At 35.9% G+C, this 14495-nt stretch overlaps 1 protein-coding gene across 1 annotated transcript; it reads right to left on the reverse strand.

The window, feature by feature from the left end:
* Window positions 1-1623: 1623 nt before the first annotated feature.
* On the reverse strand, window positions 1624-10010 carry perp (p53 apoptosis effector related to pmp22). Its single transcript, XM_081351298.1, has 3 exons — window positions 9665-10010; window positions 7560-7700; window positions 1624-2791 (listed from the first exon to the last, which is right to left on the reverse strand). The coding sequence occupies exons 1-3, from the start codon at window positions 9867-9869 to the stop codon at window positions 2580-2582; spliced, it is 558 nt and encodes a 185-aa protein (XP_081207424.1). The 5' UTR covers window positions 9870-10010; the 3' UTR covers window positions 1624-2579.
* Window positions 10011-14495: the final 4485 nt, after the last annotated feature.

Here is a 14495-nt window from a genome sequence, read left to right on the forward strand (position 1 = left end):
TTTCTTCTAGAATGATCATTTTTATCAAGCTCGTATATTTAAGTTCAATAATTTCACTTAAATGGCAATGCAAATGACCTATTAATTGTCATTTAAGTGAAAGAGAGATCTTTCACTTTATTTTGACATATCTCAGAGACCAACACTCGCAGTAGCCTGGAACTGAATCGGCCAATGATATCATTTCCCCACGGATACAAAGTGATTTGTTGCTTATTTAGTTTTGGATTACTGGCTCAAAACTACTTGACAGCGGATCTGATTCATGGCAAGATAAATAAACTCATTGATTTCTAGACTGAGCTTCTGTTAGCATTGGTGTCAATAGCAGTTGTTTGGCTGGTGAAGAACCACCTGGACGAGGGCGACCCGTACAGATCTGTCTATAGACCCCCTTGAGTTTATTGGCCAATTAAACATACTATGAGTTAGTCACACTGAATATTGCACGATACTGAAACAAGTTCTCTTCCGCGTCTTTTTGCACTTGAACGTCCGTTCAATACACACAGAGATATGTCAAAATATCATTGTAGACAGTCATTTATGTCTTAAGTGAACGTAAACAGTTGAGAAAGAAAACGCATGTGTAACAGTATATTGGATCTGTGCAGCTCTTAAAGGGATAGTTCACCCAAAAATGAAAATTAGCCCATGATTTACTCACCCTCAAGTCATCCGAGGTGTGTATATATCAGAGTTATGTTAATGTCCTGGCTCTTCCAAGCTTTATAATGGCAGTGAATGGCCGTTTCTGTTTTAAAGTCCATAAAAGTGCATCTATCCATGATAAAAGTGCATCTATCCATGATAAAAGTGCATCTATCCATGATAAAAGTGCATCTATCCATCATAAAAGTGCATCTATCCATCATAAATGTGCATCTATCCATCATAAAAAAAGTGCATCTATCCATCATAAAAGTGCATCTATCCATCATAAAAGTGCATCTATTTTTTTAATATAACTCAGATTGTATTCGTCTGAAAGAAGAATGTCATACACACCTAGGATGAGTTGAGGAAGAGTAAATCATGGGCTAATTTTATCCCCTTATCCCTAACTATCCCTTTAAAGTGACAGCAGCCTAATATTCCTGCTGCCATCTCTATAATAACTTTAATCAAACAACAAAAGACAACAAGAAAATTCACTCGCTGTGTGTTTGAACTATATTTGTAATGTATATTTTATTTATAAAGTGCAGTGTTATTTTACATTTGAAGAGATTCTGTCCCTGAAAATCTTAAAACACTGTTTATTTAAATCGTATCTTTGTTCAGTTGTAGCTATTTGTACAATTGCTAATTTGCTTGTTCTTTTTAATTACTGAATGTTTCCTTGTCTTTAATAATGCTTAAAATGTATAGTTGTTTTTGCTATGGTATTTCAAATCCTTGTGTAAGTGTTCTTTAGCCTGTTTATTTGTTTTCAAGGTATTCAGCTGCAATTAAATGTTTTGCAAAAAGACTTTGACTAAATGTGAATGATATATAAAAATGTTTCCCCTTATTTGAATCGAAGAATCAGAATCGTTAAAATTCAAAGATACCCAACCCTGGGTGCAAAAACACCTTTAGGCCAACTTTAATTTCTTTAAAAAAAAAATGTGATTGTCTTAATAGTATTACTCACTTTTATTGAAGATTCGTTTACAGTTCATATCACAAAGAACCACAAATGACAAAGTGAAAAATCAAAATCTATTAAAACGCTTAAAAAAAAACTATAATGTTGCAGTTTACCAGCAAAGTATATATTTTTATTTATTCATTTCCTTTTCTGCATACACACCAAGCTAACTCAATTGAATTGAACAACATTGCATCAAAGTCTACAAAAATTCAAAGCAAAGCAAAGAAAAGCATCAACTTACTGCCAAATGCATTCAGTTCTGCTTTTTATCCACTTGCTCACCCCTTTTTTTGCTGTAAAAATATCTATGTGAAACTCTCGACAAACACTTAGACCAGACAAACACAAAACACACATTCTTAGCTGAATATAAGAGCAGTTTAGGGAAGGCCGGCATAGAATGACACATTAATATACAAGTACAGTTACATCGTAAAAATGCTTACTTAATGTTGATATGTCGAGATGTTCAAGAAATATACAAATATCAAAACTCAGCCACACTTTACATTACAATATTCATGTTACAGTGTAAAACTCATAAGAAAGCAACCTACTTTCAATTATCTTCTAAGCTGTATTAATGTGATTACATCTAGAATTAATTATGTTTACATATAATACGTGATGGACAATGTAACTCTCTAAAACGTGTAGAGAAAAGGTGGAGTTTTCATGAGCAATCTGTGCCGAGTGACATTAAAAACAACGAATCAAAACCCAATCGGTTTGTGAATGAATGACAAATGAAAATAAAAGGTAATTGCATTAACCTGGAAGGTTGGAGAAGCGGCCACAGTTCGGCTGCGCATCACAGCCCTTATCAAAGTCAGTACTGTCCTACGGTTGCTTTGGGGAAATGACAATGCTTTCGGAGATCTGTGAGCATTGACCTTTAGTCTTGGGTGACTTAACATTGTCCTTTATGAGAGGTTTGGGGCTTTCAGGCAGAGCTGTAGATGTATTTAACCTTCCCATTCCCGGAAAGCTCATCTTCGTAGCGAGGAAGGCAGCAGAAGAGGATCCCGCACCCCAGCATCAGGATTGTGGCGCCCCAGCCGAAACCGTACGCCCACGTGTAGTTATAATAACCTTCATAGATCAGCTCGTTGAACTTGACGGGGTAGACGATCAGAGCGATTATCTGCACGATTACTGTAACGAGAGAAAGCACTGTCACTCAATGGCACAGCAGATTACAGATAACAGATAAGTTCAGTCACAGTGACCATAAAAGTATTCGAACACTTAAGTCATACCATTTCATTTTTTTTGAAATGCCATTATTCTTAGGGATGCACCGGTATGAAAATTTTGGCCGATAGCCACGTCCCAAACACACAATCATAATGGTCTCATTATAATTATATGTAGCCGATATGACAGACTTGTTTTGACTTGACAAATTGCACATGTTGCAATTTACTGTATTTTCTTTTTTTTTTAAAGTGATTCCAGTCATATTACAAGAAATTCAAAACCATCATGTTGAACAGTGCGCATCTGAAGCGTCTCAGCTGAAGGAAATAATCCATCATTTATCAGCTTTAATATATCGGCCACATTTTCTGATAACGATAACATTAAAAATGAACATATATCGGCTGATACCGATATGGTGTCCGATATATCGCGCATTTATTTGAAAGACAGACAGTACAAGCACACTTTTAAGCTTCAAATGATAAAACAATAGACGTCCTATTCAAAATGAACAGATCATTAACTCAGACATCATGTCCATGCATAAGGCACACAAAATGGGAAACACTTTGGGATTTTCGAGTTTCGAGCTTCTGCCATTAGTCTGAAGGTCTGGCTAAGTGAGACATTAACAGAAGACTACTGTTCATTTGATGAGCTACACCTGTGGTTCCTCTGCTAGGACACCTGTGTGAGCTCCAGGGAAACTGTTACGACCCCAGATGTAAAACCAAGGTGTAAATTGACTGAACAGATTGATCCGTTGGTTAGATTGATCTGGTGTGGTAGTGTGTGTGTGTGTGTGTGTGTGTGTGTGTGTGTGTGTAATTTATCTACTGGTAAGAACAGAAATAACCTTGTCTGATTCACAGGCGTGTAATATGTAAGGAATAATTGACGACAGGCCGTTGAATTATTAGAAAAATAATGCACACCCGAGGTGGTAATGCGGTCACGACGCGAAGCGGAGTGGCCGTTCACCTCGGGTGTGCATTATTTTTCTAATAATTCAACGGTCTGAAGTCAATTATTCCGCTTATACTACAGTTACCACACCTCGAAACATTGTTCAGATTACGTATTTCAAGACGTTTGTAAAGTTGTTGTCATTAAAACGCTCTTGTATGTAGGACTAATTTCTTACGCATCTAAACCATTGCCTCCGTTGCTAATTCCAAAACGTCATTTTAGAGTTAGTAACGGAGGTTTGAGCCACTGATAGCAGACTAATGCTGGGACACACGACTAGCTGACACATTCTCTGACTGTTTTCATCGCAGCAGATTTTAAACACCGACTTTGAACACAGACTGAACGCGCTGAACACGCGTTTGGACATTGTCAGTCATACGTATCAAATTACATTCATAACCGGCCTTAAAGTGTGTCCCCAGTTATTAATGCAGTTATTAGAGAGAGATGTTGCAATAATGAGACAGAAAATGTGCGTCAATATTATTATTTATTTATTAATTCAATTCCTTTTAATTAATTCAAATTCATTCTTTTTTTTCTATTATTGACAGATGACAGACTAGCCAAATAAATGAAACACAAAGCCCTTTTAACAAGGCCTATCAATAATTATTTATTTGTTATATTATCTGCAATAATAATCCGTGCTGCAGGACTATCCATTTATTTAGCCTATATTCAGTTTAATTTTCTATTGATTATAGATAGGACTATATACTTTATTTATTCAAATTAAACTGCATGTTTCCATTGATTGTGAAGCTAGACATTGAAAATTGCAGATCAAGCGCATGCGGCTAAATGTTTTTTCTTGTTATGAATTGTATCCTATTTTCCGTTATTACAGTTGACTACGCAAAGTGATATGGAACTGTAATGCGGTCAAGACCTGCCTGGAACTACTTTAGCTGTGCGTTTCCCTGAAAATAATGCACACCTTAGAACGTTCCTCAACCAATCAGATTCAAGCATTCAAAGGCCCTGTAGTATAATCATAATTCAAGCATAGACCAGTTTGAGGAATGCAGGAAAGATGAGCTGATTGCCAGGGGCCGTTTTCAACTAAAAGCAGAAAACTTTATGCGTTTTGGCCGTTCATTTAAAAGACAATGTTTTCTGATATTGATATTGTTTTGTGAAAACAATATCATTCTCCTCTCTGTGTAAACCCAAAAAAAAATGGGAATTTGTGAAAACAAAGACATCATGCACATGCGTGTTCAGTCTACAGATGCGTAGCGTTTCTTTACAAAGTGACATCGCCATCTACTGTCCTGGCAGCAGAATACAGCGGTTTTAGTCGTTTTCGCGGATCCGTGTGAAAGAGGAACGTTTTGTCAATATAGTCGTCTGTATGTAAAAAACAATGGAAAAACTGAAAAAAATGGCTAAACGCACTGTAGGCTTTGGATGTATAAAAGGAAGCGATAAAGACATGGTTGTTGATCTTATCCTGCACTGCAAAAAATGCTTTTCTTACTTAGTAGTTTTGTCTGGTTTCCAGTCCAAATATCAAAAAATTCTTAATTCAAGATGCATTTACTAAAGTAGATATTATGTCTTGTTTTCTGGGGAAATAAATCAAAATTAAGTGTGTTTTTGCTTAAAACAAGCAAAATGATCTGTCCATGGGGTAAGAAAAATAATCTTGTTTCTGTTTGAATTAACATTAGTTTTCTTACCCCATGGACTGATCATTTTGCTTGTTTTAAGCAAACTTAATTTTGATTAATTCCCCCGGAAAACAAGACATAATAGCTTATCTAATTTTACTCATCTAGTAAATGCATCTTGATTTAAGAATTTTTAGATATTTGGACTAGAAACCAGACAAAACTACTAAGTAAGAAAGGCATTTTTTGCAGTTTGTTTCTTGATGAACTGCACCTCGTATAAACGCGGCAGTAATCCGTTTCTGCCCATAAACATGTTTAATCAGTAGCTTGAAACCCAGCTCAATAAACCCATCATCTACGGGAGGGACGGGCGTCACTGGGTGTTGCAGAGACATGCGAGTGAAGCCAAGCCCTGTTTGGGTGTGTGGAAACTTTCACACAGGGCCGTGTCTGACGCGTCAAGCCACAAAGCCCGTAATCTAATCTAAAACTGAGGAATGAACTATTGCTCACACAGAGAGTGCTGAGCTTTCATTGTTTCATTGAGTACGTGCCATCGCATAATGGTAAACTTTTAGTATCATTGAGATACTAATATATGTTTTTATCAATATTTTGATAATAGCTTTTATTCTTATATTTCCATTTTAACTGTAATTTAAAGTTTTAATCATTTTGTTGTGTGTTTTTGTAATTTGTATTAGTTTCTGGTTTTATGTTTAGTTATTTTAGTACGTCATCAACATAAATTACTTGAAAATGAGAAATGTTGCCTTGGCTTAGTTGAAATAAAATAATAAAACAATATTTTATTTCAAGTTACAGGGTTTTTTATGGTTTTAGCTTTAGTTTACAATTATAATCCTGTTTTAAATAAAACATTTATGATGATGAACATTCTGTTCTTCCAACTCAACAATAAGCACCTCGTTGTAAGACATCAGATCACAAAACGTTAAAAAGAAAAGGTTGTGATTCAGTCTGGTGAGGAATGAGAGACGGAGAGCAAACCTGCCCAACCTCGACAGCCGCTCTTAACCCTCACCTGAACACAGTGAACGAGTGGATGGGGGAGGGCGAGAGCGTGGTTTGTGTTCGCAACACACTGTCACTCGATCCCGTAGCAACAGCAAAACAAAAGTCACGTAGTAGAGGGCGGAAAGACCAAAATTATATAATCAGTACAAAGCAACGGTTTATATCTTTAAACTCTCCACCCCTAAATGAGGAGTTCTTACTTGTCTTAACTTATCTGGGATGATTTCCGCTCTGTATTGTTTTAAAGTCTGACCTAAAGTAAACTCAGCACAGCAGAACCTCTACTGGGTTCGAGAGTCCACTTAGACACTGTACTAACGGTAAGTAACTTTGCAACATGTCAGATAACTCTCATTAGAGTGTTAGTAGAGTATTAGTAGACTGGTAGGGTTAGAATAAGTTGACATGTAGTTGCAAAGTTACTTATAGTCAGTTGTTGAGCATCAAAATAAAGAGTTAGCAGATATTAAGCAGAGAGTCTACTAATACTCTAATGACTGCGAGTTGACATGTAGTTGCAAAGTTACTTGCAGTTAGTAGAATGTCTAAAGTGAACTATCGAAATAATGTTACAGACATTTCTGTGATCCAGGTTATAATAGCTATAAAATAAAACTAAAATGTTAAATTATGGCAACTTTTCTCATTTTCATTTAGTTCAACTTGACGTACTAAAATAACTAAAAATAAGACAATAAAAATAAAAAATAAACTACATAGATATATATATATATAAAAAATGGCAAAAACAGAAATGGCAACAAAATTTTAAATGAAAATGGAAGTATTTAAATATTAATAAAAAACTTTAATGGTATCTCAATGATACTAAAATAACAACGCTGCGTTCAGGTTTATACCATCATACCGCCCAGCCCAACATCCACGTATTATCTAGAAACCGTTCATTTCTTCACAGTCAAAGTGAAGGAAATGATCCTCATGTAGAATTTCCTGGGAAAGAGTCTCAAAACCCACATGGACTGGAGGCGTGGAAAAAACAACTCCTATTTTGTAGAGTTTTGGCTGACATGAAGGTGTCCTCAGCCCTTATTAACATAACAGACTAAAAAGCAAAGAAAGTCTCTTACCAGCCAAAATAAGCATGCCTCCAATCAAAGGCAGCAGCGGGATGCTGAGGGTGCAGCAGAGCGCCACGACCGAGACGACGAAGGCGACGCAGAGGATGATGAGGCCGATGATCATCAGGGCAGCGACCGCCTGAGCCCATGCTGGAGGGACGGCAGGAACAACACGTTAGCACAAGTCCAAACTGCTTTATGGGCATGACTGTAAATAATGCAATACTGCCAATGCTTGGAATACATAGAATAATAATAATAGAAGAAGAAAATATTATATCTTAACTTAAATTTAAATAAACAGTGTAAACATGTGTGAACATGTGTTTTGGTTTCATTACGGTCACACTATTCTAAAACTGTAAAAATGAAACAACACAAAACCTATTAGCATTTTTAAAAACAAATTATACAAAGGCATCATGTATTACACGAGGCATAGTTAATCTAAACAAACTTTCACTCAATTAATCAACATGAGGACGTTTGGAGAAAACACACGAGGCGATGTTCAGTGCAAGCTTGTAATGTGGATGGTTACACATTAACAGACATGCAGAAATGCTTAACTAGTTTCACTCTGAATCAGTTTCAGGACTTGTAGAGACAGTGCTTGGCTTCTTCACGCTCAGGAGAGGAATGTGTCTGAGGACAGTCACACCCAGGAGGACGGGTGTGGTCGAGTTAGACAAATAATGTGATTGATGCGACTCCATATCTAGTCAACTCATCACTCATCTCAAGTCGTTAGGAACAAAACTGCTTATGTTATGATCAACTTTGTTTTTAAGATTATAATTATATTTTTCATGACACTTGCTTTATGTATGACACAAGAGCTTAAAGAAATATGAAGTGCTAACCTATGAAGTGGACTAGTGCATCACAGCATATAATATTCTCCATCTATGAATAATTTAGACGCATTGTTGTTCATAAAGAGGGTTGTGGCATTATATTCCTGCATCAACATGCTCACTAAACAGTAATGGAGAGATCTTTATTGTCAGGCATTAGTTTAGACATGTTCTATTGGTAAAATGAAAATAACAGCTGGTAACAGGTAAACGACTACACACACACACGCACACAAAATGGCAGGTTTTGCCTGGAGGTTTAAGCTGTCAACTTTCTCGTCTCATTTAGTTAACTGGTTCAACTGGTTAAATGTGGCTCTATTTGTGAATGTTACATTAATTAATTATTTACATTTGCATAGAGAAAAACAATTATATAAATGTTATTCTTTTATGGGCTTTTATTTCTGATCAACTTAACTTATAAGAACGTTCCGGCCCAGCTAACAAATAAATGTTCTAACAACGCTGTGCGAAAGATTCCCATCAAGTTGTGAAAACGTAATTACTGAATGTTCAATGAACTTTTCAAAACATCCAGTGAAACATTTTAAAAACTTTTTTCTTGGTTATGCGAACATTACAATGATAGTTCGCCCAAAAACTAAAATTCTGTCATCATTTACTCATGCTCTAGTTGTCCCAAAACTGTATGAATTTCTTTCTTCTGCTGAACACAAAAGAAGATATTTTGAAAAATAAGGGAAACAAAACTTTTGATGGGCCTCATTGACTTCCACAGTATGGATGGAAAACAAATATAAACCCATGTCTGTTACCGACATTCTTTCAAAATATCTTCTTTTGTGTTCAGCGGAAGAAAGAAATTAAAAGAACTAGAGCGTGAGTAAATGATGACAGATTTTAATCTTTTTGGGTGAACTGCCTCTTTAAGGAGAACATTCCATTGTATCACTCCGCAAACCTTGCGGAACGTTACTTTCGATTGTTCTCTGAACGTTCTAAAACTAGTGAAATTTAAAAATTGACAGATGAACGTCCAACTAGGACGTTTAAGAAGAAAAAAACGTTCCACTAACGACATATGAATAATGTATTAGTGCTAACATTTTTAAAGGCCAGAAAACTTTAAACACAAATTCTATTACCGAGAACATTTGTATTTGTTCATAACTTTGAGAGAAAACTTTGCGCCCGTTTCATTTATTTTTTAGTGAACGCTTTTATTTGAACTGCATGTAAGTTAAATGTCTAAAACTTGATTAAACATCGATTCGACTTGAACTCAATACTTACAGAACTCCATGAGAGATTTACAATCCCACTGGTCGTTGCGGCCTCGACACTGCGTCCACATGCTGGCGTAATGTGTTTTAGCGTTCTCGTCCTCGACCCATCCAGACTGCGCCGCGATGGCGATAATGTCGAAAATGATCGCGAACAGAATAAGGATAGGCAGGATCCACCTGCATCTTGGATAAGCGATTCCGCAACGAAACATGTTGGCTAGCTGTGTTGTTTTGTGTCTCCTGGCCGAGTGTGAAGAAGCTCTCAGAAGGTTTTCTTGCCACTCTTTATCTAAAACTTTCCCTGAGCTCCACCCCAGTGAAACCTGATCTGGAGAGGCTCGACCTGTTTCAATGGATCCTCTCAGGGTTGGGCCTCAACCCACTGAAATGACACACACACACACACACACACACACACACACTTCATCAGTCATGTTCTCTTTTTTAACATTGTAGTTCACTTTTATTTGACAGTAAAGTTTTACAATTCATTAAAAGTTATGCAGTTATGAAATGGCATCTCCATACAGTGGAGTTTTTGTGAATGAGATCAGCTGTGCTGTATAGATGAAATAGATAAACGATTATTCTGAATTCACTCAACCGGTAATTCACCTTTATCTTGTCTTTTAACTACTTATAACATTAACAAATAATTAGAGATAAAATCAATTCTAAATAACATCTATTTACACCTGGCACGTCCCTGCTTTTTACCATATTGGCCTATTTATTGCCACTTTGAAACAATTAATTGTTTTATTTGTATTTTTTACAGTAATGTGTTCAGATGACCTAACCTGTAAACCTCTTCAAAATGCAGTATTTTAATGTTGAGAATAGTGTATTTTGGGTTACTGGGGTCTATGTTTTATTGTTCTTTCTTTTCTTTTTTAAGAAAGCAATGCTGTACAGACCTTTATTACTCTTGCATGCAGATTCTTAAGATATTAAGTGTCTTCCCATGCTTTCTGGGATGATTTTCCATAGGTTTTTTTTTTTTTTTCTCTCTCTCACAAACTTCTCAACAGCTCAAACTCAGGTCTAACTTATAAGTTTAATGTCACTTCGCATGTTCTTCTATTAAAAAATGCTTTTCATTTCATCTTGATTTATGTAATCTTTTTGGATACTATCAAAAAGCCAGGTTTTCCCTAATATCAATCATCATTTTAACAGAACACATTTTACACATAATGAGAAAACAAGCTTGGTCCTTAAATCATGAAGGTCCAGACTTTAAAGCTCTTGACATTGTACTTGCACTTTTAAATATGTTTATTGCAATTGTGGCGGTTGTTAAAGCTGTCAATCACAGGTAATACCATAATGGTTCCTCAGTATTGCCAATGTATATCGTTTTCTATAGTTCTATTACAACCTATAGCCTACTTTCTATAGTAACAGCCTAGAAACTGTAGCTATAGCCTACTGTATAGTAAATGTGTTATTACAATAATATGTGATACAATCTTGTAATGCTGGTCATGAGTAAAGTTTAAAAAGAGTTTCTAAAAAGCCTTAATTTTATATAAAATGCCTTAAATTAATAATTTATATTATTTTTTTATAAAAAGCCTGAATTTATGTGGGTGCATGTCAGTGTCAGTTTTAGATGATTGACTTTCTTCATAGCGTTGTGTGCTGGTAAAATTCTATAGAATTAAAAAATGGGTTGCACATATATTTCATTAGCAGATCTTACCACAACTTTGTTGCATGCTGGTGATTCACGCACCACTCATGCAAAGTTAAACCATGCAGTTTCTTTCAAAAACATAATGTTGAAGTTATTCCCAGCTTTTGAACCGTAGCCTACTGTACACCAGTCCCTGCTGTAAACAATATATAATGTTTGTTTATGTCAACTACGTGGCCGGTTTAGCCGTCCCTGGTGGCAGTGAGAAGGCCATGTTGTGGAAAACGATCTCATGACGTTGTTGCTGGGTCTTGAGAGCAAGTCATAAATTGTGGATGTATACACTGTATACTTAAGCAATAAGACCCGCGAAGCCGTGTTTGACAGTGGATTTAGAACAGCTAAGGGGCGTCGTTAGCTACGAGTCGGAGCGGAGTGCCTAAAACCCCCTCAGCTGTTAACTCCACTGTTAAACACGGCTTCAAGGGGCTTATTGCTTTTATAAAACGGTTACTCCATAAAAATATTCATTTTAATATTTATTTTATTCATAAAATAAACACCGTTATAACACATTTATTCCTCCGCCAAGCAATATAGTTCCAAAGAGGTTACTAAGCAACACATGCAGCAACAAAGAATCACAAACGGCAGTTGCGCAGTAATATTAATGTAATGCGGTCACATGTGTTGTTGAGTTCAACCAAAGTCCTTCTGGTTCAACGGCTTCAAACGCGGCTCATCCAATCACAATCAAGGACTGGAACTATCCGTTTTATAATAGTTTTCTTTAATTTTTCTAATTTTATTTAAATTAAAACAAACTTTCTGACACAGTAAGGGTCCTTCAAAACTGTTTTGTTCTTTTAAAATTTGGATTTAATATAAAACTATTCTGGACTTTTATTCATTTGAGACTAATGCTAATTGCATTTAAATGTTTAATTAAAACGATATACATTTTATATGCATTTACATATGCAATACATTTTAAAGCATAAACACATCAGAACTCCAAAGGAAATTATGAGATCAGAAAACTTAATTGAAGGAAAGGTCATTAAATGGGTTAGAGTGGTTAATTAATCTCTCATTAAGGATGTGCTACCCCTGCCATTCTTCTCTTGAGTCTGTGGATTTTCACACCTATTACATTATTCATCAGTTTATGTCTGTAGTTTGATTCTAAAATAAAGATTAAAAAAACGATGTAATCTTAAATTTCACTTATTATCAGGAATAATTAAAGACAATATTCTTTCATTTTCTAATGATTCAGTCTGCAATCAAATAATCAATATTCAGTCAACCTCTATATTATAATCTATCATGTAATATTCAAATTCTGTACTGATATTTGACCATTTGTAACTTAATAACTTCCATGAAGAACCTTTAACATCCATAGAACCTTCTCAAACAAAGATTATTTAGATGATTAAAATGTAATAAAAAATAAATAAATAAAATGTTAATTTAGAAGAACTGATGCAGGTTTCACATTATTTTGATGGTCCCTTTAACACAGTCTGTTGACTGTAACGTTACACCTACATGACTAACTCTCATTAGAGTGTTAGTAGAGTATCAGTAGACTGTTAGGGTTAGTATACGTATTTGCAAATTTACTTATAGTCAGTAGATTATCTGTTGTTGAGCATCAAAATAAAGCAGATATTAAGCAGACAGTCTACTAAAACTCTAATGAGAGTTAGTTCAAAAGGTACCAGCAAAATAAAATGTTACCGAACTGGTGAAATGGCATTGGTATGAAAAACAATAAAATAAAATAAAAAAGACTGCAAGGCCTATTCACACCAAGATCTATAACTATAACGATAATAACTATAATAGCGTCCACACCAGCAAATGATACTGATCTGTTTATAAAGCTGCAGTTCTGCCTCTTTAAATGTTCAAACTCTTTAAAGCAGGATTGATTCTGATTGGCTGTCAATGTTTTTTATCATTAATCAGCTGAAAAAATCGATTCAACGATTTCTGTGCGCCGTCATTGTTATACAGGGGTCCCACGGGTCCTGGAAATACTTGAAAGTTTGTGAATCTGAAAAGAAGAAAAAAATGTCAAGGCCCTGGAAAGTTCTCGAAGATAAACACACACAGATACAGGTCCTTGAAAGTGCTTGAATTTATTTTGTGCAAGAGAAAAAAATTCCATATTATTCCCTCCGGTCCGCTAATGTGTTATTTCGCCAACACTTTGTGGCCTGTGCGCACTAGCTTGCTGATTTACAGTAATTACGCGCATTTACGCGTTACGTTAAGTGTTTCCCGCGTGAGGTACTTTGTGTTGTACGTTGCCATGACGTTCACGCACGCAAAACTGTAACAATGTATCTTACAAGGTAACACGATGTAACCTTGCTCTCACTTGAAATGTTTTCCCACATTAAGTCCTTGATTTTGAAGGTATTGGACCTGGAAAGTCCTTGAAAGGTCCTTGAATTTGAAGTTAACAAAGGTGTGGGAACCCTGGTTACACTGTCAGAAATAGGGGTACAGTAGGAGACCATTTCTTTCCCCCATGGTACAATCTACACTAATGTACCCCATAGGGCTTATTATTGGACATATATGTACCTTTTTGAGGGTCAAAAAGCATTAAAAGGTAGGCTACATATGTACCGTTTCTTTTAAAGGTTAAAATATTGTACCCTTGAGGGTACAGCCCCAGTGACAAGCCATTATACCTCTAAAGGTACAATTATGTTCTTTATTTTCTGAGAGTGTATAGTTGTGGTGTGAACTGTTATTCTTTTATCTTTAGAACAATTTTTACTTTAGCCTATATCTTTATGGTTATCGTCCTTGGTGTGAACGGGCCTTTGATTCAGCTCTCCCTCAAATATACAGTCAAACACTGTGAATGAACAAACGTGACTGGCTTGTAAAACCCTCTAACTTTACCATCTTGCACATGCTTTCTTTTCTGAGACATGCACTATTGTCTAATAGGCCTAATTTAGTGATTTTTGCAGTCTTTGCATGAATCAAAGGGTGTGATCATTAAGTCCTGTAATCAGAAAAATTTGAGGGAAATCATAGGTCCGCCCTTTTCACTCTCCCATGAAGAAATGACAGTGCTGTCTGATCCCCGTGAATCAGAAGTGACGAGTTTGCAGGGTGCATTGGAGGGTGTGGTTTTTCTCACTGCCAGCTGTGTCTCACGGCTCTACAC

This window comes from Scardinius erythrophthalmus (assembly GCF_964197995.2).
Source record: "Scardinius erythrophthalmus genome assembly, chromosome: 21".
Lineage (NCBI taxonomy): Eukaryota > Metazoa > Chordata > Actinopteri > Cypriniformes > Leuciscidae > Scardinius > Scardinius erythrophthalmus.